This window comes from Mobula hypostoma, chromosome 6 (assembly GCF_963921235.1).
Source record: "Mobula hypostoma chromosome 6, sMobHyp1.1, whole genome shotgun sequence".
Lineage (NCBI taxonomy): Eukaryota > Metazoa > Chordata > Chondrichthyes > Myliobatiformes > Myliobatidae > Mobula > Mobula hypostoma.
In genome coordinates this window covers 85,657,702-85,684,090 of record NC_086102.1, presented here as the reverse complement: position 1 = coordinate 85,684,090, position 26,389 = coordinate 85,657,702, and the positions used below count along the sequence as shown (strand labels likewise).

The window sequence follows — 26,389 nt, the reverse complement described above, 5'->3', positions numbered from 1 at the left end:
AGGGCACCTCTTTCTCATGGTTCTACAGTAATTAAGCATTCACTGTGTGATAAAGATTTGGTACTAATGACCAAAAGAAGAGTATAATTGCCTATCGAAATCAGTATTAGATTTATGACTGACTTATATAATGCAATTGTTTTTTTTTGTTTTTACGCCACAGTGCAAATTAAAAGAAATACCATGGTAGTTTTCATAGATTAATGAACTATCCAGAAATCCGATGGCAGAATGGAAGAAGCTGTTTCTGACTCATTGACTCTGGAGCTTCAAGCCTGATGGCAATAAAGGAAAAAAGAGCGTGTCCCGGATGGCAAGGGTCTTTAGTGATAGTTGCATCTTCTTGAGACACTGCTGCTTAAAGATGCCCTCCTCAAATGGCAGGGGTAGGAGGGTTTATGCCGATCATACTGAGTCTACAAGTGATGAACATGCCATGTTTTTTTTAAAGAATTCTATTAATTCACTAAGAATTGTTTTTCAGTCTGTTATGAAATATTCTGTTATTTGAGAAATACAGCAATTTGACTTTAATCTTACCAAGGGCAGTTGACAAAAACTCCGTAGTTCTATGCTAGAAATTCACTATGCTGGAGAAGTCAGGATAAATATGAGCAGGAGAAGTCACAGAGTACAAATGTTTTGCATAAGAAGGATATTATGCACCAGCTTATTCTCCTTTCCCTGTTGGAAAACAATGGCATAGCAAGTAAAACTGCCAAGATTACTGTTTTGGAGTGAAAGGGGCTAAAACTTGGAGAGGCTGATTTACAAAGAGAAGTAAATAAAGTGAACTCTGATTCTGCATGATTGATATAACAATATACGTGAAGAGAAAACCACAAACTCATTAAATCAAGATTATGTTCATACAGACTTGGTTTGCTACATTCAGTAAACTAAAATGTGGATTGTGTAATTAACTGCTGTTGTGTTATTCCCATGAGCAAATGGAACTGACTTGCATTGGATTTTCAATACGTAGAAATTCTCTTAGAATAGTACAGCACAGGAACAAGCCATTCGGCCTGTAATGTTGTGCCAAACCAGCTAAAAAGCAAATCAAAAGCACCCAAACTCTATGTCCAAGACCATGTCCATATCCTTCCATCTTCTTTACATCCAAACATCTCTTAAAAGCCTCTAATATACTTGCCTCTACCACCATACCCTAGGCAGTGCATTCCAAGCATCCACCACTCTCTGAGTAAAAACTTTACCCTTCATATTCCCCTTGAATCTACCCCCTCTCATCTTCAATGCATGCCCTCTGGTATTAGACATTTCAACCCTCCAAAACCTCAATATCCTTCCTTTAGTGGGGCAACCAGAACTGTACACAATACTCCAGAGGTGGCCTAACCAGAGTTCTATAAAGTTGCAACATATCTTCCTGAGTTTTGAACTCATTGCCTCAATAAAAGCAAGCATTCCATAAGCCTTCTTAACTACGTTATCAACCTCTGTAGCCACTTTCAAGGATCTATGAACTAGATCCCAAAATCTCTCTGCTCAGCAACACTGCTAACAGCCCTCTCTGCCCTTAACAGCATACTGTCTCCTTGCACTTGCGCTACCGAGGTACAACATCTCACATTTATCTGGGTTAAACTTGATCTGCCATTTCTCAGCCCATAGCTGCAACTAATCTATATTGTGGTATATTCTTTACCAGTCTTTTATACCATTCACAACTCCACCAATTTTGGTATCATACACAAATTTACTAACCCACTCAACTTCATTTTCATCCAGGTCATTTATAAACACCTGTAAGAAAAAGTTTGTGAACCCTTTGCAATTATCTGATATTCTGTATTAATTATTCAAAATGTCTGATCTTTATCTAGGTCCCTATAATAGACAAACACAATCTGCCTAAACTAAACACACAAACAATTGTATTTCTTGTCAATACTGAGTACACTATTTCAACAATTACTGTCTATGTTCAAAGAAGTATGTGAATCTCTGGGGTAATACCTTCTACAAAAGCTATTTGGAGTCAGGAGTTCCAATCAATGAGATGAGATTGGTGGTGAGGGTTACTGACAGAGCCTGCTCTTCTCAAGAAAGATCTGTTTATGTGCACCATGTCTCTGGAATGGTCAAATCAGAGTCTAGACCTTAACCCAATTGAGATGTTGTGGCATGACCTGAAGAGGGCTGTTCATTTAAGGTATCCCAGAAATATTGATAAACTGAAACAGTTTTGTATGGAGAAATGGTCTAAAATTCCTCCTCGCCAATGTGCAAGTCTGATTAGCAGCTACAGGAAGTGTTTGTTGGAGGTTGTTGCTACAAAAGGAGGTTCTACCAGATATTAAATACAAGGGTTCACATTCTTTTTCCAGCCTGGACTCTGAATGATTAAGCAATGTGTTCAATAAGACATGAGAAGTACTATTGTTTGTTATTAGTTTAGGCAGATTGTGTTTGTCCATTATGGTGACTTAGATGAAGATCAGACCACAATTTATCAGTAATAAATGCAGAAAACCAGGTAAATGCAAAGGGTTCACAAACAGCAGAGGTCCTGACACAGATCCCTGCAGAACTCCACTAATTACAGACCTCCAGCTTGAATAAGTCCCTTCAACCATCACCTTCTGTCTTCTATGCGCAGGCCAGTTCTGAATCCAAACAGTCAATTCACTGTGGACGCCATGCGTTTTAATCTTTTGGGTTAGCCTCCCATGAGGGACTTGTCAAACACTTTACTAAAATCCATGGTGACAACTGGTCAAGGTCCCAGCAATCTCACCTCTTGCCTCCTTTAATAACCTGGGGTAAATCCTATCATGCCTGGGGACTTACCCACCTGGATACTCATTAGGAGGTTCAACACTTCCTCCTTTAAACACCCTAACATGTTTATACACTCAGCACAGATCTCCTTGTCTTCCACATCCTTTTCCTTGGTAAATACTGAAGCAAAGTACTCATTAAGTTCCTCACTCACATCCTCTACATCCAAGCAAATGTTCCCCTCCCCCCACCTTTATCCTTGAGTGGCTGTATCCTCTTCATAGTTACCCTCTTGCTCTTGATGTGTGTGTAAGATTCCTTGGGATTCACCTTAATCCTATTTGCCAAGAACTTTTCATGGCCCCTCCTGGATTTCCTATTTCCCTTCTAATTTTTTTCTGGCTTCTTTATACTCCTCATGTGCTTCATTTGCTCCCAGCTTCCAAAGCTTTACATACTTTTCCTTTTTCTTGACTAAATTCATCACCTCTCTGGACATCCAAGGTTCTGTTATCTTTTCATCCCAGTCCTTCCTTCTAACAGGAACATACCTTTCCAGTACTCTGTGCAATTGATTTTTAAACATCCTCCACATGTCTGATGTGGACTTGCCAGAGAAAAGGTGTTCCCAAGTAACACTTATTAGTTCCTGCCTAATGCTCTTGTAATTTTCCCTACTCTCCCACAAAGATCTTACCTATTCCTATCTATAGCTGTCCTGAAAATTAAGGAGTTGTGGTTACTGTTTCCCAACTGTTCACCCACTGAAAGGTCAGTCACCTGGCCAGGCTCATTACCCAACACCAGGTACACTATGACCTGTGGACTGTCCGTATATTGATTTAACAAACCTTCCTGGATAGACTTAACAAATTCTGCCCCATCTAAACCCCTTCTACTAGTTGATATTCAGGAAGTTGAAATCCCCCATGACAGCAATCCTATTATTTTTAAACATTTCTTCAATCTGATTACATATCTGTTTCTCAGTGTCCCATTGGCTATGGGGGGGGGGGGGGGTCTGCAGTACAATCCCATCAGTGTGATTGCATCCTTCTTATTCCTGATTTCCACCCAAATGGACTCAGTGTCTGATCTTTCTATTATGTCTCCCCTGAGTGCAGCTGTGATATTGTCCCTGATTAGTAGTACAACTTGCACCCTCCTCCACTTTTTTTAAAACTTTGAAAACCTGGTACGTTAATCACCCATTCCTGCTCCTCTCTCAGCCTAGTTTCAGCATTGCCTGAACATCATAGTTCCATGTATTAATCCATGCTCTAAGTTCATCACCTTTACCCCTAGTACTCCTAGCATTAAAATATACACACTTCAAACTGTCCAACTCATCACATTTGTTATTTCAATTTTGCTTTTCAGTACTTTCCTTGACGTCTACATTTCGGTCTGATCCTTCCCTTAGTGACGTGGAGCTCCGGTTCCCAGCTCCCTGCAAAACTAGTTTAAACTTTCCGAGTAGCATCAGCAAACCTTCCAGCCAGGTTATTGGTTCCCCTCCAGTTCAGGTGTAACCCATCCCTCTTTTACAGGTCACTCCTTCTCCAGAAAAGGTTCCAATAATCTAAGAACTTAAAACTCTGTCCCCTGCACCAACTCCCCAGCCACTTATTCTTCCATGTTATCAGACCATTCTTCCCTGCACTAGCCGTGGTGTAGGAAATAATCTGGAGATTACAGTCTCGTAGGTCCTTCTCTTCAGCCTCTTTCCTAACTCTAGATGTTTACTGCAAAGGACCTCTTGCCCTTTTCTGCCTATGTTATTATTCCCAATATGCACCACAACCTCTGGCTGTTCCCCCCTCCCCCTTAAGAATATCCTGCAGCCACTCTGATACATCATGGACCCTTGAACCCTGGAGGCAACACACCATCCTCATGTCTCTTTTGCGACCCCAGAATCTCCTTTCTGTCCCCCAAACTATTAGCTCCCCTACAGCTACCGCACTGACCAACTTTACCCTTCCCTGTCGAGCCTCAGAGCCAGCCACAGTGCCGCCGTCTTGGCTGCTGCTGCTGTGATATTTTGGGTCATCCACTCCCAGCAGTATCCAAAGGTATACTTGTTGCTGAGGAGGATAGCCACAGGGGAACCTTGCACTGACTTCTTAATCCCCTTACCTCTCCTGGTGTCACCTATCTACTGTCCAAAGCTTGTACTCTGGGAGTGACTACCTCCTCAAAAGTCTTGTCTATAATATCTTCCGCCTCCCAAATGATCCTGAGAACCTCCAACTCCATCTCCTTGACCCGATCTATCGGGTGCTGACATTGGATGCACTTCCCACAGATGTAATCCTCAGAGAAGCCGTCAAGTATCCTGATTTCCCACAACTGACAGGAGAAGCATTCCATCCTGACTACTCCATATTTTTAAAAAAAAACTTGACTTTTCTTAACTGTCTTCACCTGGTCACACCAAAACCTGTTAAACCAAAACATTCACACTCTACCACTGGCACACTCAAACAATGGCTGCTCCACTTGAGCCTACCTTTCTTTTGTTTGCAGCTGAATTTAGGCCTCTGACACTGACCCTTTCTACACCTATGCAGCCCATAAGATCCAGCCTTGCCTGAATCTGCTCCTTTTATCCTCTGTCTCCTGACTTCCATCAGGCTTTTGACACCGACACTCGTGCTCCTCACGCTTGAGCCTCTGAATAAAGACCAGCTTTACCTGAGTCTGCTTCTTTTATACTTGCATTCCACGTGGGCCTCTAACACTGACACTTTCCGCGCTTTCACAGCCCAAAGAGACCAGCCTTCCCCAAATCTGCTCCTTTTATCCTCTCTCTCCGGACTTTCATAGGGCTCTGACACCAACACTCACTCCCACTCCTGGGGCCTAAACCGCTGACAAAAAGCCTCTTCTCAAACATGTGAACGTGAGATGTAAAAGGTACACTCCCAAACTACTTCTTTTGGAGGAAAAACATTTTGCTTCAAATTGTATTGGTAAAATCCAAACAAGTTGTTATTAATTAATATCGAACCATTCATGAAGAAGAAAATTGATAATTGACAATGTAAGAACAAACTGCAAGCCACAGTAAGTTTTTCTGCAGCGTCCTATTTTTAAGTACTTAAAAGGCAATGATTCACAGATAAAATTACAGCTGGCATTATAAACCACTTTTTGTCAAATGATAAAGATCAGCTCAAAGTTTATAATTTTGTAAAACTCTTGAAAACCTGGCATATCTTTCAGGTATTCAACGTTATACAGGGGACCATGTCACACATATAAAGTTCAGAGGCTCAGTGAGTCCACATGCTACCGATTTAAAATTCAGGCATGTAATGAAGCAGGTGAAGGACCCCTTTCTGAAGTTTACACTTTCATGACTACCATATCTCCTCCATCTCCTCTTAAAGGTAGGTGTTTATTGATATCAATGTACAGACATTTTAATTTGTTGTTATCTCATCTGCACTGGTGAGCAACAATTATATACTTAGTTTCGGATTTTGAAGCTGCTAATGGTATTCTGTCATTTGTCATGTCGACTAAGACCATTTTAAAGACATTAAAATATCATCTTTTAAACAGATGATTTACTTTTAATGATCCATTAATTTTTGATATTTCGACGTCAATCGCTCAACTCTTCCTACTCATAACCCAAGTCCTACATCTGCCTATTTTCCAGTGACCCTCCTTAATACAAAATTCCTATTTAATTTGGAGACTTCTCTTTAACAACTGACAATAACTCTTGGTAGCTAATTTATAATGGCTGGCTGTTATCTATAATCTTATGCCTTCTGCTGTCTGCTGGAAACCTGGATTGACATTCAATCACAGTCAGCATGGACTGAAGAAATGGATTTTCATTTGATGTGAAACTTATGTTAATTGTAATTGGGAACTGCTTTGAATCACTTTATTGATGTGTATTTGTTGTAATCATTTGTTAATGTACATTTTAGCTTGTGTGTTTTATTGTATGCAAACACTAAATTAACTAACCTAATTCCCTTCTGACTAGCTCCAAGATTAGAGCAACTGAAGGAGAATGTTTGTGATCTCATTTGGGAACCCTTGCCAGCAATGAAGGGAGATCCAATTGTTTACAGCGTTCAAGCCATGATTGGCAAAGACTCTGAATTCAAGCAGGTAATGATTATAACTCAGAAAAATTTAGCATTGCAAATATCAGTGTTGTTACAGATATAATCTCAATTGTTCCTATATGTAGTGTCTTCTGCTCCTATATACTTGTTAATCTTTTTAAACTCTTATTTTACTTTAACTCATTTTTTGTCCCTTGATATACTATAGGCCTTTCTCAGACCAGGAAATGATCGTTCCACTGTGCCATTCCACTTATTTCTGTAAAATGCAGGTTTCTTTTTCCCCTTCTTAGGTGATACTTAAGAGAGTGTGCCCTTCCCACTATTAAGTGCCAGAAAGCTGGTGAAATTCACTTTATGTTGAATTCCAAGCTTCTGAGTGAGCACATGTTTTCCTTGTTTTGGTATAATTCCGTGCAGATTGAAGAGCCTTTCAAACTACAGTATTCTTAGCCTCAAGGATAGGCTATACTACTTATCTGGAATTACATGTTGATAATGGTGATTTAAGAAAACATGAATATACCCTGTAGCAATAATCTGATACCAATTGAAATTTGAATCCAAAGTAAATTTTCTGGTTTCAGAGCAAAGCTCGAAAGCAGTATGAACTTAGGGCAGAGCAACGGGACTATAGATCTGCTGCTACTGAAAATGTGAAATTGGCCTATTTAGCCAAATGAATAAAGCAAAAATCTGTTCTTTTGGCCACTACATTGCAACACTACAGGCTTAATAGATGCAAGTACAATCTTGAGTAATTTTAATTAAAGTGCTGAAACTTTAGATTATTTATTTTTTATCATTCCCAAACATTGTGAATCTAATTTAGAGTAATTTTATCATATTATTCAGTAGTTCTGTGATACATATTTCCTTTTTGGTCTTTGTAACTAGAAAGAGATGATCAAGCAAGACTGTTTGATCCAAAATGAAATGGAGCTAACCATTGTTTCACACAATTAAATTTTTCCTTCCTATAGGTAATAATATTAGAATGAATAGCAATATAATTAGCAATAATTATAATTAACCATAATCAGATTCCACCTTAGTAATGAATTGTTCAAATTTATATTCTTGCATCCACCATGATCATTTCGATTTTGTGAGAATTGTGTGTAAATGGATTTTAGTAACAGTGGAGAGGGTTCACAGAAGATTCACGGGAATGATTCCAGGAATGAGAGGGTTACCGTATGAGGAACGTCTGGCAGCTCTTGGGCTGTATTCCCTGGCATTCAGGAAAATAAAGGGGAATCTCATAGAAACATTCCAAATGTTAAAAGGCCTGAACAGATTAGATATGGCAAAGTTATTTCCCATGGTAGGGGATTCTAGGACAAGAGGGCATGACTTCAGGATTGAAGGATGTCCTTTTAGAACTGAGATGTGGAGAAATTACTTTAGTCAGAGGGTAGTAAATCTGGAATTTGTTGCCACGAGCGGCTGTGAAGGCCAAGTCATTGGGTGTATTTAAGGCAGAGATAGATAAGTTCTTGATTAGCCAGGACATCAAAGGGTATGGGGTGAAAGCAGGGGAGTGAGGATGACTGGAAGAATTGGATTAGCCCATGATTTAATGGCGGAGCAGACTCGATGGGCCAAATGGCCTACTTCTGCTCCTAAATCTTATGGTCTTATGTTTCTGACTGGAAAATATTCCACCAGCTAACCATGAATTTATTCTCTGCATAATAAAGAGAGTGGGGAAAAATTCCTTATGTTTAAGTGGGCTTATTCTGGAGACTAGTAGCTAACACATGGTGGGTGATATGTAGAGTATGCTGTCAGAGAGGATGGTGGAATCAGGTACTGTATATGGGGAGTGTTGTAGGACAGACGGATATAAGGGTACAAGCACAATTCCCTGAAGATGGTGGTACAGGTAGACAAGTGGTGCTGAAGGAGTATGGCATGCTTGCCTTCATTAAATAGAGCACTGTACTCAGGAGTTGGGATGCTATGCTACAAGCTGTACAAGACTGCACCTGCAATTGTGGTTAACAAAATACAGGAAGAATGTGATTAAGCTGAAGAAAGAATAAAAAAGATTCATAAATTGCTGAGACTGGAGGGCTTGAATTATAATGCAAGACTGGATAGTCTGGATTGTTTTCCCTGAAGCATAGAAGGCTGAAGGTGACCTTATAGATGTTTATAAAATTAGAGGGCATAGCTTTAATGTGAGAGGGTAAAATTCATAAAGGATCTGAAAGGGCAAGATTTTCACACAGAGGTTGCTGGGTATATGGAATTAGTTGCAAGAGGAAGTGGAAGAGGTAGGTACATTTACAAAGCTTAAAAGATATTTGGACAGATAGATTGAAAGGAAAGACTTAGAGGAATATGTAAGCAAGTGGGGCTAGCTCAGGAAAGCATCCTGGTTGGCATGGATGTGTTGAGCCTCAGGGGCTGTTTTTGTTCAGTATAAATTGAATTAGTGTAGATGGCCATTTTGTACAGTTCTAAGACTCAACGTACTGCAGTTATGCTGGCAATATGCAATATTATAACATTTCTGCAAATACTCAGCATATCAAGCAGTATTTTTAGAAAATACAGTTAATGTTTCAGGTTGATGATCTTTAATCAAAGTGAGGAAGGCAATGGTTACTGATTTAAATTTACACAGAGAGACAAACAGAAGGAACGGAGAGAATAACACAAAGCTCTATGGTAGGATGAAGGACAGGTGGCTGAATGACAAAGTAGTCTTTAAAGTGTAAATAGTGAGAAAGTTGTAAATAAGGAGATAAAATCTGAAATTATAATACAAAGAAGTGAATCTTCAAAACAATTAACTGTAAGATTGAAAGGGTTAATTATCAGAAGTTGTTAAATTGAGAAAGTGAGCAACTCTTCCCTTAAATTCATTGTAAGCCCTCTTCAGGTACATGATGATCTATTGAACATTTCCAGTGTTTTCTCTTGTGTACTTATTCTGCAGTGTTTTACAATATTGCTACTTGTTGCAAATAATCATCTTGAATGGGAGTGATTAGTCCATTCATATATTATTATAGGAGCATAAGAATTTGAATGTGGTTAAAAGCCAGTGATCAAATGCATTTTGTTTTGATGAAATATCATACATATTAAACACCAAATGTAATGCAGCAGCTCCCCCTCCTCTACCCAGTCTGGGGCAGGTGTTGCTGGTCTCCAAAGCAGCTTTGGTGGTGTATGTGAGTACTACCACTAAATTTGGTAGAGATTGTATTCCCTGTTGCTGTCCCCCACTCAGTCCACAAACTGAATGCAGAATTTAGTTTCCCCAATTATACAGATGTGATAAAGAATGTATAATATGTGCTACATACTCAATATCACAGAATAATGTTCATAACATGTATTGATACCTCTTTCCAAGTTGGCAATTTTAGATTCCTATACCATCCCCTGTCTCATTCTTCATGTAAAATTTCATTGTAAAGCTGCATAAGCAGAAGGTAATTTAGCCCACTGAGCTCTGTTGCTGTTATCCTTTCCCCAGCAACAATATTCTGGAAATATTATGGTCATAACCTTTTATTTCCCCACCTTTTCCTTCAGCGATCTCTTTCATTGATTCTAAATGTTGATATAGTTTTTGTTGCAAAGACTACCTGCAATAGTACATTCAAAGCCTATCAACTCCTTTGTAAGAAGTATGTTTCTCTTTCTGAAATTACTTGCAGTTGGTATCACCCTTATTTCAGGTTCCTCAGTACCCAGACATGTATTTGTTTCTTGTCCTCTTGACAAAGGCAAATTATATAGAGAAAAACATCAAACGTATTATTCTCCTCATCTGAGTTTGTTTAAACTCCAGGTGGGAAAGGAATGCACAAATCATGACAACCATAACTAAATGTAAGACACCAGTTAACTTTGTATGATTTTGTGCTTCCAATTTTCTTAATTCTTTTCTTCTGCAGTTATTTGTTTTTTTTTTACTTTCAGATATATAAAGGTCCAGAAACAACCTTCCAAGTTTCAAACCTCCAGTTAAACTGTGAATACCGTTTTCGAGTGTGTGCCATTCGCCAGTGCCAAGGCACTCAAGGGTTTCATGATCTAGTGGGCCCTTACAGTGCCACTGTAACATTATATTCTCAGAGGAATGAAACACCAACCAGCAGCAGCAAAGACACTACAGAAGTCACAAAGGCAGCACAGACATTAAGTGATGAGCAGTGTGCTGCCCTCATCCTTGCGTTGTTTGCCGCAGTCTCTGTTTTGATTGCTTTCATTGTTCAATACTTTGTCATCAAGTGAAAAGTTATTAGTATCTTTATGTCTCTCTGCCATGTATTACTTGTGTTGTAATATCGAATTATTGTTGTTAATTATGCTTTTAAATTGATGATGGTATCCAATCTTACATAGAGGCTCTTTGCCAACATCTCAGCCATTGTCATGCCTTTAATCTTGCTTGTTAATGAAAAGCTGGCAATGTAGAAATAGTGTTCCATCAGAGATTGTTGAAAGTAGCAACAATCTATACAAGAAGTGACATCTGGTTAAGTCCAGTACCATTTTGCATAGGACCCCTTTAAGCTGCTTCTGAATGTTGACATGCTATGTTTGAAGTTGAAGCGTTATACCAGAGATTTTTTTTAAAAAGCTTTATTATAAGGGATCATGTGAAAATGTTCAGATGAAAGGAAAAAAAATGATGCACTTCAGTGCAGTGTGCTAAATATATTGCAGGAACAGATATTGGCGGTATTAAATCTTGAGGAGTATGTAGGTAAAATTCATAACAGTTGCAACAAGAACAGTGAACCCAAACTGTGAAACTTTGAATCTTTGGTAGTTGTGCAATTCCTACCTCTTCTCAAATGTAGCCTAAAACAATTGAAGAGGGACCTCTTGGACTAAATTGCCAGTAAGCAAGAATGACTTGTGATTGTGTGGATAAAAGCTACTCAGTGAGCGATACAGTAGAATATTTTAGTGCTAAAGCTTTTGTATCACGAAGACAAACTTAAACTGTCATGTCTTCGAACTTGAGTAATTAATACAATACTTCCTACATACACAAGTTATAATGGATCGTTTTCACTGTTTCACAGATTATATTTTAGGCACAATTTTAATTTTAGCAGCTTTCTTTAGTGAAGAAATGATTTACAATTGAAAATTAATAATTCTTCATTTTAAATTCATACTGAATGCAACAATTCTGTGCAAGCCTCAAGATAAAAGTTAAAATCTTAGAGAGTTCCTGCAAATCCCTAAGAACACTAATAGCACCAACTATCTGGAAAACAACACTACATATTGCAAAGATAATACATTTCATAAGGTCGCATGTCAGCCATTTTGCAGTACTTTGCAATTTATGTGCTAATAGATATCATCTGGAACTCTGCCCCAGTGTATGGTGGGCTGTTATTGGTCCAATAGTTCATTTATACTTACTAGCACCTTAAATGCTGTCTCCATTATTGCACATAATCTCTGATTAGAGTCTTGTGATAAAGATATGGATTTGCTAGAGTATTACATGTCCTTAAAGTAATATTGTTTTATTCATATACCGTGCAATGCATTCTAATTTTTTTTTGGTTAGTCTCTTATTTATTCTAATTATAGACATAAATTCCTAGGTTATTAACACTTTCAGTAGTGTGCGCTACCAGTTATGTTGTGCTACAAATCACTTTGTTTTATGTGTCACTTTATTTGAAGGAGGTAAGGGGTATGTGAAAGTTTGATATATGCACGCAAACCCTGTACAAAGTGAACTTTCTGCATTGTCAGGTACGTTTACATTTCCCTTTTGCTTTTTAAGTTGAGTGTTGCACTTCAATGTTAGCAAGTGTTACCCAAAGAAAGTATACTGTGCATCTCAAGCTGGATGATTGCAAATGCTGAGTGTTTCATGTCTGATCCTTTCCTCTGGCCACCAGCTGCTGACAACTTTATGCATTTTTTTTAAAGAAACAGGCATGATTGCCCAGCAGAAAAAAAAGCTGCAAGCAGATCAGGAGAAGCATCATTTATCTTTCCAGGTATCCCTTAGCTTTATTTTAAACCAGTTATAAATCAAATACCCTTAAAATATCCTTCTAAATCTGCAGCCTTAATTACATTTTATGTACCTTGGTTAAATAATTTACCTGGAGTGGGATATTTTTTCCCTATTCCCTCAACGGTTGCTTAATTCTATTGTGGCACTGGCAACTTTACTGAAAAGAATACACAAAATGTTTTGGCCAGCTATATTCTATAAGAAAATGTTACGTATGTTGGATTTTTGATGGCTCTATTTCAAGACAATGTGGGCTCAATTTTAAAACATTCTGCAAAATTTGTTGTTGTTGTTGAAAAGCTGGAAGAGTTTATTTTGACAGTCAAATTCAAGTCCATTCCTATTTTTGATAGTTGCATATTATCAGTCATTTATAAATGTAATTGTACTTTCCATACTCTCATTGCAGTTTCCTGTATTGAGGGGCAGTGGTTTTTAAATGTAACAAAGCTTCACAGTTACCTCATTGATTGTACATTCCAAAAACTATGGAAACTTTGGAACTGTTCCAAATATACAGCATATCACTTATATTATGTCTGATTTAGTACTGATGATGTAAAGCTGCCATAACATGTATAGACTCTGAAATATGTATCTAAATCCAAATTATAAATCAGCAGGTAATACGTAAAACAAAATTCATGCACAATAAATAATGTATGATTCTTTGCACTGCCTACTGCATGTATACAAGGTGTTTAGGCTTTGTTGCAAGTTGAATAGATTTTCAAGGCAGATGAGACTATTAGAGTAGAAAGTAACATGGTTTGCAGCAACTTCTGAACAACTCCAAAATTGTTGTCGGTTTGATGCCTCTTCACACTGTGCTAATCGTAATCTTTGATCCCTAGGTCTGATGAACCCAGTCTGTGGCAACTACGTGTGCTTGCAGGTGTATCCTTAAAGTGACAAAGGGTTGTGTAGTCCCAGGTTCTAATCTGAGTGAATAACTAATGAGAGAAAAGGAAAACAGCACATGTTGAAGCCCCAGTTGCCATCTGTGAAGGAAACATTGCTCTTTCATTTTAGGAAACAGATTCAATTCCAATCCAGAATGGTGAGGAAGATCTGCTGTAATGGTCCTATTGAATGTGGTTATGTTATTAGATTAATAACTGTGGCTTGGGCCCCTGGTACTGAAAGTGATTTCACATATTATCCGATGTCTAGAGAATTCAAATAAAGATCTAGTATTTATTAATATTAATGAGAAAATGTAGTGAAAACCTGACCTATTTACCCAGTATCCCTTAGAAAAGGAAATACGCTGTCTTGACCAAAGATAAACCAAACCCACACTTTAGCTTTTAACCACACTTTGAAACAATGAAACATAATAGAACATGGCCAACAAATAATGGCATTGGAATTACACCCAGATGCTGTGAATGAATCAAAAAGTAAATTTGAATATTACTAATCCAGTTCCTGATATAAATATAAGAGACCACAAGTGCTGGAATCTGGAGCAACTAACAATCTGCTGGAGGAACTCAGCAGGTCAAACAGCAAGTTGCTTTTCCAGTTCCTGATGGAGTGGGGTAAGCAACATAATACTTATTCCAATTTAAAATTGGTTGACAATCTTACTCAGACAAATATAAGGAATAAAACAAACCTTTCTGAGGACGGAGCAGAGTATAGGAAACTTAGGGACTGTAACCATCCATTGCTAACTAAACAATGCTAAGTCAAGCAAACACATCAAAGTTGCTGGTGAACACAGTAGGCCAGGCAGCATCTCTAGGAAGAGGTGCAGTCGACGTTACAGTACCTCTTCCTAGAGATGCTGCCTGGCCTGCTGCATTCACCAGCAACTTTGATGTGTGTTGCTTGAATTTCCAGCATCTGCAGAATTCCTGTTGTAATGCTAAGTCAAACAAGTTTGGATTACTAATGAAGAACTAGATTCTGTGACCACCAATGAAGAATGCTGACAGAGTGTCCAGGTACCCAGTATGTCTCATAGTCTTGGAGCCCTATCATGCTCCCATTTAGTTTTGGGTTGCCCATATTTTGGCAAGGTTGAGCAACTGATAAACTTAGCTAATACCATCCATAATCCAGCTTTCATCTCTTCAAAGTGACTCTACTGCAAAACTGCTACTGTTACTTCCCTCTAAGTTAGAAAGAGAGGGCTTGAGCAATAATTAACCCCTTATGTTCTTTTACTTAGCATTGAAGAAAATAAATTCCTAGATATGGATACCCTTTTAATAAAATCGAAGTACTGAATCTGGGAATTTTTAGTGACCAATCCTCAAATTTCCAAATCTAAGCAATATTGTAGAAATTGCAAGACAAGACATATAGCCTGAGGGCTCAAAGTTCAAAGTAAATTTATTATCAAAATACCTTTATGTCACCATATATAACCCTAAGATTCAATTTTCTGCAGCATACTCAATAAATCCATAATACAATAATAACCATAAAAGAATCAATGAAAGACCACACCGACTTGAGCATTCAACCAGTGTGCAAAAGAGAGTAAACAAAATGTGCAAATAAAGAAAGAAATAATCATAATGAATAAATAAACAATAAGTATCAAGAACATGAGATGAAGAGTCCTTGAAAGTGAGTCAAAGGTTGTGGGAACATTTCAATGATGGGGCAAGTGAAGTTGAATAAAGTTCAAGAGTCTGATGGTTGAGGGGTAATACTGCTCTTGAACCTGAAACTGTGAGTCCTAAAGCTCCTGTTCCACCTTCCTGATGGCAGCAACGAGAAGAGAGCGTGTGCTGGGTGGTGGGGGTCCCTGATGATGTATGCTGCTTTCTTGCGACATTGTTTCATGTTTCATGTAGATGTGCTCAGTGGTGGGAGGGCTTTACCCATGATGGACCGGGCTGTATCAAGTACTTTTTGAAGGATTTTCTGTTCAAAGGCATTGGTGTTAATCGTACCAGCCTGTGATGCAGCCATTCAATATGCTTTCCACTAGACATCTGTAGAAGTTTTAAATGTCATGCCAAATCTTTGCAAACTCCTAATGAAGTACAGCTGCTGTTGTGCTTTCTTCGTAATTGCACTTATATGCTGGGCCCAGGATGGGTCCACTGAAATAATAATACCGAGGAATTTTAAATTGCTGATATTCTTCACCTCTGATCCTCCAATGTGGACTGGCTCATTGACCTCTGGTTCCCTTCTCCTGAAGTCGATAATCAGCTCCTTGATCTCGCTGACATGGAGTAAGAGGTCGTTATGGCACCATTCAGCCAGATTTTTGTTCTTCCTCCTATATGCTGTCTAGTCGCCTCCTTTGATTCAGCTATGGTAGTGGTGTCATCAGCAAACTTGAATATGGCATTGGGAGTTGTGCTTAGCTACGCAGTCATAAGTGTAAAGCGAGTGGAGCAGGGAACTAAGCACACAGCCTTGTGGTGCGCCTTTACTGATGGAGATCGTGACTGGTCTGCAAGTGAGGAAACTGAGGGTCCAATTGTACAGAAGGTATTGAGACCCAGGTCTTAGAGCTTATTGGTTGGTTTTGAGGGGATGATCATATTGATTGCTGAGCTGTAGTCAATAAAAAGCATCCTGATGTATGCATCTTTGCTGTCCAGATGTTCCAGGGTTGAGAGAAGACCCAATGAGATGGCATCTGCTGTGGACCTTTTGCATCAGTGGCAAATTGGAGTGGATCCAAGTCGGTTCTCAGGCAGGACTTGATGTTTCGTCACCAACCTCTCAAAACACTTCATCACTGTAGATGTAAGTGCTAATGGACAATAGTTATTGAGGCAGGTTACCACGTTCTTCTTGGGCACTGGTATGATTGAAGTAGATGGGCACCTCAAACTGCAAAAGTGAGAAGTTCAAGGTCTGTGAATACTCCATCTAGTTGATCAGCCAAAGGTTTTTAGTATTTGGCTAGATACTTCGACTGAGCCAATGCTTTTCGTGGGTTCATCCTCCTGAAGGCTGCTCACATGTTGGCCTTAGGATCATTGGGGGCTAGGTGAGTTCATGATGGTTCCTCCACATTTTGACAATCAAAGCAAGCATAGAAGGCATTGAGCTCATTCTGGAATGAAGCCCTGCTGTCACCTATGTCAATTGATTTGAATTTATAAGAGGTGACGGTATTCAAGCCCTGCCACAACTGTTGAGCATCCTTCATTGATTCAAGTTTAGTCTGGAATTGCCACTTCACCCTTGAGATGGCTTTCTGGAGATAGTCCCTGGACCTCTTGTAACTTTCTTGGTCACCAAACTTGAATGCCTCTGATCTGGCCCTCAGCAGACTGTAGATCTCATGGTTAATCCAGGGCTTCTGGTTGGGGAAGACTGATTTTTTGGGGAACACATTTCAGTTTAATAACTGTTTTATTAAAGTCCATGACAAACATGGTGTATTCATTCAGCTCCACAGATGAATCCTTGAACAAAGGAATCAGGTAGTTTCTCAAGCTCTTGATTATAGTCGGCCACTAGTGTATGTAAACTGTGGTCAGGATTATGGAGGACGACTCCTTAGGTAAATAGAATGGATGGCATTTGACCATTAGGTGTTCAAGGTCGGGGGACCACGAGTTCAAAAAAAACCACCATATCGGAGCATCACCAAGAGTTTATCATGAAACACACAGCTCCACCTTTTGCCTTTTCAGAATCAACAGTTCTGTCCATTTGGTAAATCGAGAAGCCTTCTGGTCTGATCGCTGTATCTGGCATGCTGGGAAAAAGCCACATCTCGTTCAGCCATCGAATACAACCATCTCTCATTCCCCCTCTGATACAGCAATCTTGCCCTCAGTTTTGTCCTCCAGCATCTGCAAATTTGCTAACAAGATGCTGGGTAGAGGGGGCCTCATTGCTTTACATTTCATTCTGGCTTGGAGTTACCCTCCGACCTCCACCTCACTTCTGGCCATGGTAATGAACCTTCATCCACTTAAAGATGCCATACCTGTTTGGTCCGCCTAGTCCTTCAGAAAATCTTGAAATCTGTAGATGATTAAGTTGGTTTAAAAGTGCATTGCTTAAGGGGAAGCTACATGCTGATAGTAATCCAAAAGTGGTATACTTAGAAGTATCGAACATGGCCCATAGAACATCACAGTGGTTCACTGGTACCATCTTGCAGATACACAGTATTAACAGCTGGTTTGTATAAAGCACCTGTTCTCTTTAACTGTATACATTTCTTAATATAAGAAAAGCTAATACTAGATATAAAGGGACAGTAGAGCTATGAAGGAAGATTAAGTATTCTAATCATGAATACTTTGGATCCTTGGTGGCTCTTAAAGTTCTTTATTTTGAGATCAGGGTATTACTGTCAGGCTAGCGTTTGCTACCCTTCCCTAATTACCCTTTGAGAAAGTAGTGGAGAGCAACACTCAATGAAGTGGTTTATTTTTAAGAGTGAAGTTGTGGGATTGGTTTGGAATGACATACAGGGCAAATGTGATAAGGATAGGAAATTCCGTTCTCTCAAAGGCTTATTTCAGTAAGTTAATTCATGTCCCGCTATCACATAAGTAACTCTACATGAATAGAGAAACTGGATCTTGGAATGTGCACTATTATTCCAAACTGAGCCATATAGATTGAAGATAAGGTGAATATAAGTACAAAATAATCATAAACCAGAGGAAGGGGAAGAATGGATATCTTGTTATGTAATCTGCTCATCATTTTAAAAAAGGAATTGGTCTCAAGAGTAGTAACTGTGAAACCAGTAAATTAATGCAATAACCCATTTGATTCACTCTTGTCCTCCAGAAAAGGAAATCTACCACTTTTTCCAAACTGGCCTATCTGTGACTCCTGAGTTTTAGCAATATAATTAACTTTTAAGTACTTGTGAAGAAGCCAATCAACCCACTCAGTTCTAAGAAAATGCTATATTTATATACTTTGGACCTCTATCTATTATTGCCACACATGATAGTCCCATGTCTATACTTGGCTGAGCAGTGGTGATGCTCTGAGGAAGCCCTGAAAGCTTTGATAGCCAACAAAACTTCACCACAGCTTTGCCATCTGTTTCAGTTGTAAGGGTTTTCTTTAATTAATGTTTCTTATCCATACGGAGACATTTATAAACTACTACAAATTAAAGGGATAATTTAAAAGTTTAAGACTCAATTTAAAAATTTTAAAAATTGACTACAAAGAACTGATATTAACATAAACTGAGGTATTTATTTTCTTAGTCAAGGCTCCGCCATCCTCATTAAAATTGGGTCTAATGACGCAGTATAAACCCAGGGGGAATTCTGCTAACTTGAGTCTTGGTAACAGGTTCTGTGTAGAGTCCAGTGACAGAGTTAGATAATAAATTTGAACATATTAGTAAATTTGAACTCCCACTAAAAATTACATGTAGTGGATTGCTTGCATTTACCTGCAAAATCCAAGCTAATAAGGATACAATCAAGTAGAAGATGTCAACTTCAATAACCTTGCAAAGTCCATCTAATGTATGCTTTGAGATTGTGCCTGAAGTGGGAGAGCTGTCCCACCAACGACACCATGATGCTACCAAAGTTATATGAAGGCTGTATATCAATGACATTTTGGTATGTATTGAGATCCCCTGGAACCTGCCGGAATGTCCTAGTTTTCCTATGAACTGGCCTTAGATGTGCTACAAACATGTGCTACTTGTCACCTCCATTGTTAAAGTTGTCAATGTTTGGGATGGATTGAAGGAACGTAGTTAACACCCTTCTTAATATCAGTAGCAATGGCTATTCTTAAAACTGTCTATGTTGTGTCTAAAATCAATTCCCTATATGATGTGATAATATTATGAACCATGTGTAGTTTATAAGTAACAAATTAATTGGGATTTCAAAGGAGACAGTATGACATCATAATAATGTGAAATCAATGATTTGATATTATAATAGTGAGATGTCTTGACAATACCGGCATTTGTTAATAACTTCTGAAGATTTAAATTGTAAATTTAATCAAATATTTAGCTCATTGGCTCAACAGTCAGTTGCAAATCAAGTTAGAATAGTCTAGTTGTTTCTCAGAACATATTTAACTGCTAAAATTTATAGATCAGACGATTACATTAGAATTAGTCTGTCAAGATTATGACCAAGAAAGAACATTAAAGTACGGTATGTTTATCCTTCTTTCTGATACAGATATAAATTACTGAATTGTACCTTTCAAAATTATATCTTACAAAGTGGCAGACTCCTCTATTACGTTCCCTGGGTAGTCCTGAACAATAGTTAGAAGTGCTGAAAGTGGTATTGGTACAGAATGTTCTCTGAGTGAGGAACCTCATCGTCCAGCAAGAATGGCTTGGTAGCTTCACTGGAGTTCAACTCGGAGAAGTGTGAGTTGGTACACTTTGGAAGGACAAACTCCAAGGCGGAGTACAAAGTAAATGGCAGGATACTTGGTAGTGTGGAGGAGCAGAGAGATCTCGGGGTACATGTCCACAGATCCCTGAAAGTTGCCTCACAGGTGGGTAGGGTAGTTAAGAAAGCTTATGGGGTGTTAGCTTTCATAAGTTGAGGGATAGAGTTTAAGAGTTGCGATGTAATGATGCAGCTCTATAAAACTCTGGTTAGGCCACACTTGGAGTATTGTGTCCAGTTCTGGTCACCTCACTATAGGAAGGATGTGGGGGCATTGGAGAGGGTACAGAGGAGATTTACCAGGATGCTGCCTGGTTTAGAAAGTATGCATTGTGATCAGAGATTAAGGGAGCTAGGGCTTTACTCTTTGGAGAGAAGGAGGATGAGAGGAGACATGATAGAGGTGTACAAGATAATAAGAGGAATAGATAGAGTGGATAGCCAGCGCCTCTTCCCCAGGGCACCACTGCTCAATACAAGAGGCCATGGCTTTAAGGTAAGGGGTGGGAAGTTCAAGGGGGATATTAGAAGAAGGTTTTTTACTCAGAGAGTGGTTGGTGCGTGGAATGCACTGCCTGAGTCAGTGGTGGAGGCAGATACACTCGTGAAGTTTAAGAGACTACTAGACAGGTATATGGAGGAATCTAAGTTGGGTGGTTATATGGGAGGCAGGGTTTGAGGGTCGGCACAACATTGTGGGCTGAAGGGCCTGGACTGTGCTGTACTATTCTATGTTCTATGTTCTGCATTTAGTTGCCACTTTTATTAGGTACACCTGTACACCTGCTTGTTAATGCACATTGTGTGGCAGCAACCCAATGCTTAAAAGCATGCAGACGTGGTGAAGAGATGCAACACACACAAAATGCTGGAGAAATTCAGCAGGCTAGGACTGGAGAAAAATAGTCCTGATGAAGAGTCTCAGCCAGAAACGTCAACTATATGCTTCCGTAGTTGCTGCCTGGCCTGCTGAGTTCCACGAGCATTTTAGGTGGGTTGCTTGGATTTCGAGCATCTGCAGGTTTTCTCCTGTTTAAGAGGTGCAGTTGTTATTCAAACCATACATCAGAATGGGGAAGAAATGTTGTCTAAGTAACTTTGACTGTATGATTGTTGATGCCAGATGGGCTGCTTTGAGTATCTCAGAAACTGCTGATCTGGGATTTTCATGCACAACAGTCTCTAGAGTTTATAGAGAGGTGTGAAAAACAAAAAAAAAAATCCTGTGAATGGCAAACAAGAGAAAATCTGCAGATGCTGGAAGTCCAAGCGACACACACACAATGCTGGAGGAACTCAGCAGGTCAGGCAGCACCTATAGAAAAACGTACTGTCGACATTTCAGGCTGAGACCCTTCAGCAGGACTCAGCCTGAAATGTTGACTGTACTTCTTTCCATAGATGTTGCCTTACCTGCTGAGTTCCTCCAGCAGTTCGTGTGAATTCCAGTGAATGGTAGGTCTGTTGGCAAAAACGCCCTGTTAATCAGAGGTTAATGATCAGACTGGTTCAAGCTGACAAGAAGGCAACAGTAACTCAAAGGTACAAGTTATAACAGTGGTGTGCAGAAGAATATCTTCGAACGCACAACACATCAAATGTTGAAGTGGAACATTACAGCAGCAGAAGACCACAAACATACACACAGTGGCCACTTTATCAGGTGTAGGAGGTACCTAATAAAGTGACTACTGAGTGTAAGTACTGAACTGAAGGGCTTCTTGCTGAACTAGTTCTACAGCAAGTATTGAACAAAGCAACAAAGGAATAAACCTACTTGATTTTGTCCTCACCAGTCTACCTATATTAGGTGCACCTGAACATGATAAAATTTAAGTAAAGTATTTGTGGATATAGAGATCTACCTTTGCATCTAGAATTCCATTGAACCATCCACAGCAGTGGAAATTAACACCATTACAACTCAGCCTATGGCTTGGCATATCCCCCACTGTTACTGCCAACTCTGGGTCAAAGAGATGTGCAGAAGGCAATGGTTGAAGCAGCATCAGGCATATCTGGAAAGCAGTAGAAACACTGGTGAAGTTGCATCACGTGTCCAAACAACAAAGATGCAGTATGGAGACTAAGTGATCCTCCAACCAATGCTTCAAATTAAAGTTCTGCAGTTTTGTCACGACTTGTCATGAAGGTGGACACTTAAACAGTAATGGTGAGGCCCAGCATTTGAATACTAAGGATACAACTGAAGCATTTCCAAACCATGCACTGCCAGGGGAGCTGAAAAATTAATCCAAATGTTTCCTTCCAAGATCTGCACCATCAATGATTGTTGAAAGTTGATCATCTCAGCCCAGGTCATTATCGTGGGGAGTTCTTCAGTCCAAATCATCTTCAGTTGCTTAGTCACTGATGATTCCACAACTTATAAATCTATTCTAACTCTTCAAGCCCACTTTTACATACAGCAGGACGTAAACAACATTTGGGTATGGGCTGACAAATGGTAACAGTCATGCCATGGAAATGCGAGCAATCACATACCCAAGAAGGGGGCCTGGCTATTACTATGGATATCCAAATGGCATTGCCATCACTGGGTCCCCAGTTATCAATACTAGACATCACCATTCATCAGAAATTTAACTGTTCCAGCCATATAAGTATCCTGGCTGTAAGATTAACTCAGAGGCAATGGTATCGTACACTTGACTCCTGACACCCCAAAGCCTTTCTACCATCGTTAACAAATCAAGAGCATGTATGAATGCTCTCCATTTTCTTTGATGACAGCAGCACCAACAACAGTCAACTTCTATAGTTGTATAGTGGAGAGCATTCTGACAGGCTGCATCACTGTCTGGTACGGAGGGGCTACTGCACAAGACGGAAAGAAGCTGCAGAAGGTTGTAAATCTAGTCAACTCCATCTTGGGCACTAGCCTACAAAGTACCCAGGACATCTTTAGGGAATGGTGTCTCAGAAAGGCAGTGTCCATTATTAAGGACCTCCAGCGCCCAGGGCATTCCCTTTTCTCACTGTTAACATCAGGTAGGAGGTACAGAAGCCTGAAGGCACACACTCAGCGATACAAGAACAGCTTCTTCCCCTCTGCCATCTGATTTCTGAATAGACATTGAAGCATTGGACACTACCTCACTTTTTTTAGTATTCAGTATTTCTGTTTTTGCACATTTTTAATCTATTCAATATACATAATTGATTTACTTGTTTATTTATTTTGTTTTACTTTATTTTTTTTTCTCTCTGCTCGATTATGTATTGCATTTAACTGCTGCTAGTAAGTTAACAAATTTCACATCACATGCTGGTGATAATAAACCTGATTCTGATTCTGAGAAGCTCTTCACCATTCAGGACAAAGTAACTCATATGAGTGACATCCCATTCAAAATCAAAAGCATTAATTCCCTCCACATCACATAGCAATTGCATGTGAGCCATCTACAAAATGCACTGCAGTTACTTACTAAGAGTACTCCAGCAGCATTTTCCAAAGTGATTTCCATCACTAAGAAATAAAAGAGTAGGGGATGTGTAGAAACGTTATCATCAAGCTGCTCACTCTTCTTGGTCCTTCATCATTGTTTGATCCTAATGCTGGAACTATGACTCAACAGCACCATTGGAATACCTTCACTTAAAGAACTATAGTGGGTTAAGAAGGGGAATTAGGGCCTTGTCAACAATGCCAACATCTCCAGAAAATGAACAAATAACCTCTGCCCTCTTTCTCTAAGATACTAGAAAATTATCAATATTTAAAATCACAGCAATGGCTGCTTTACTTAAATTCTATTTTATAGTATTTCTTTGCTATGGTTTTCACTAGAGACAAACAGATTCCCAGATAAGTTTCACACTAAATACTACTACAAGAACACAGAACATTTGGCCGCATGACACATCTCTTAAAGAAGTACTATTGAATAATTTACATGACACAAATTGTACATCTCTTGTGGCACAAAGCATTTAATCTAATTGTCAAATCTCTATGTGCTTTACTTTAGCATAAAGTCTTCCACAACTGGTATGTGGTTTCCCCACTGTCTGTTGCTGTGTTTTGGGGTTCTCACTCTGTGGAGTTAGTGGTGTGCTTATTGGCATTGCTGTATTTGCTTCAGTTAGCAAATGTCCTTGTTGGTCTTCCCAAGATTAGGTTCCCCTCTCCAATGATCTCATATAATCTAAATGTGACAAGTTGCCACTGCGTTCTGTTTGATACAGGATTCATCACGGTCATCTCCATTTGTCAGTGGTGACACCTTATTCTAGTAGTGTGCCTGTATTGTAGGTTACTGTACTTGAATTTTCTTCCTACATATTTTTGGACATCTAGTTTTTCTGTTCTATAACAAACATTTTGTATATTCATCTGTGAGCTGTGTGACTGAAGAGTTTGCTTGCATTACAGTCATCTTTATGATCTGGTTACTGTGTATTGTTAATGGTACTACTTTCAAGTATAGGCACATTATCTTTAAGATTATTGGTGAAATTCACATCATACTGCAGTTCAGCTTCGGAAAGCATGTCAGGAGTTAGCAGTGTAGCCTTGTGCATCATTAGTAAGTGAGTTGTTGGTTTTACTGCAGTGCCTGGTTAATGGCTGGCATGAAAAGGTCATTACAAGTTGCTCCCAAGTTAAGTTGAAGTGTTACTGGTTGTTCTTGCACCAACATCGTGAAATTTCATGACACATACCGGTGATAATAAACCTGATTGTGATTCTAGAAGGTGCAACTAGTGAATGATTCTTGAACAGAATTGAGTTTTGTCAGAATCAGAAACAGGTTTAATATCACCAGCATATGTCACAAAAGGTGTTGCTTTGTGGCAGCAATACATTGCAACACATAAAAAGTATAAATTACAATAAGTATATATAAAAAATAAATAAGTGCAGTACTGGAAAAAATGTGGAAAAATACTAAGTAAGTGTTAATGGGATCATTGTCCATTCAGAAATATGATAGCAGAGGAAGAAGTTGTTCCTGAAATGTTGAGCATGTGTCTTCAGGCTCCTGTACCTCCTCCCTGATGGTAGCAATGAGAAGAGGGCATGTCCTGGGTGATGGGGGTCCTTAATGATGAATGTTGCCTTTTTAAGTTGTCCTGGGTGCTGGGGAAGCTAACGCCCATGGTGGAGTTAGCTTAGCTTACAACTTTCTGCATCTTTTTCTGATCCTGTGCAGTGCTCTCTCCATACCAGTGATACAACCAGTTAGAATGATTTCCACAGTACTTCTGTAGAAATTTGCAAGTGTCTTTGGTGACATACCAATTCTCCTCAACCTCCTAATGAATTATTGCTGCTGTTGTGCCTTCTTTGATACGTTGAGCCCAGGATAGATCCTTAAAGATGTTGACACTCAGGAACTTGAAACTGCTCACCTTTCCTCTTCTGATCCCTCGAAGAGGACTCGTGTGTGTTCCCTCAACTTACCCTTCCTGATGTCCACAATCAATTCCTTGGTCTTATTGATGCTAAGTGCAAGGTTGCTGCTGCAACACCACTTAACCAACTGATCTATCTCACCCCTGTATACCTCCTGGACACCTTCTGAATTTCTGCCAACAATAGTTGTGTCATCTACAAATGTATAGATGGTGTTTGAGCTATGCGTAGCCACACAGTTGTGGGTGTAGAGAGAGAGTAGAATAGTGGGTAAGCACGCATCCTCGAGGTGCACTAGTGTTGATTGTCAGCAATGAAGAGATGTTATTTCCAATCTGGACAAACTGTGGTCTCCTGGTGAGTAAATCAAGGATTCAGTTGTAGAGGGAGATACGGAGGACCAGGTTTGGAACTTTTTGATTAGAACTGAGGGTATGATTACGTTGAATGCTGAGCTGTAGTCAAAAAACAGCAGCCTGGCATTAAGTCCAGGTGATCCAAGGCAGAGTGGAGAGCCAGTGAGATTATATCCACTGTAGACCTATTGTGGCAATAAGCAAATGGCAAGGGGTCCAGGTCCTTGCTTAGGCAGGAGTTGATTCTAGCCATGAGCAACCTCTCAAAACACTTCATCACAGTAGATGTGAGTGCCACTGGGAGATAGTCATTGAGGCAACTCGCCCTGCTCTTCTTGGCAGTCCTGTGATACCCTTTTGAAGCAGGTGGGAACCTCTGACTGCAGCAGTGAGAGATTGAAGGTGTCCTTGAACACCCACACCAGTTGGTTGGCACATGTTTT

At 39.4% G+C, this 26,389-nt stretch overlaps 1 protein-coding gene across 4 annotated transcripts in view; it reads left to right on the top strand.

Moving 5' to 3' along the window:
• The window catches only part of fndc3a (fibronectin type III domain containing 3A), a 235,403-nt gene extending 221,357 nt beyond the window's left edge, over positions 1 to 14,046 (top strand). For 3 of the 4 annotated variants that reach the window (XM_063051121.1, XM_063051120.1, XM_063051122.1), the window contains 3 exons: positions 5,977 to 6,143; positions 6,758 to 6,885; positions 10,788 to 13,663. In XM_063051121.1, the coding sequence (XP_062907191.1) occupies positions 5,977 to 6,143; positions 6,758 to 6,885; positions 10,788 to 11,102 (610 nt within the window). In that variant the 3' untranslated portion in view covers positions 11,103 to 13,663. Of the gene's footprint in view, positions 1 to 5,976; positions 6,144 to 6,757; positions 6,886 to 10,787; positions 13,664 to 13,718 lie in introns of those variants that run through there. The other variant, XR_010018366.1, reaches the window with a different exon arrangement.
• Positions 14,047 to 26,389: the final 12,343 nt, after the last annotated feature.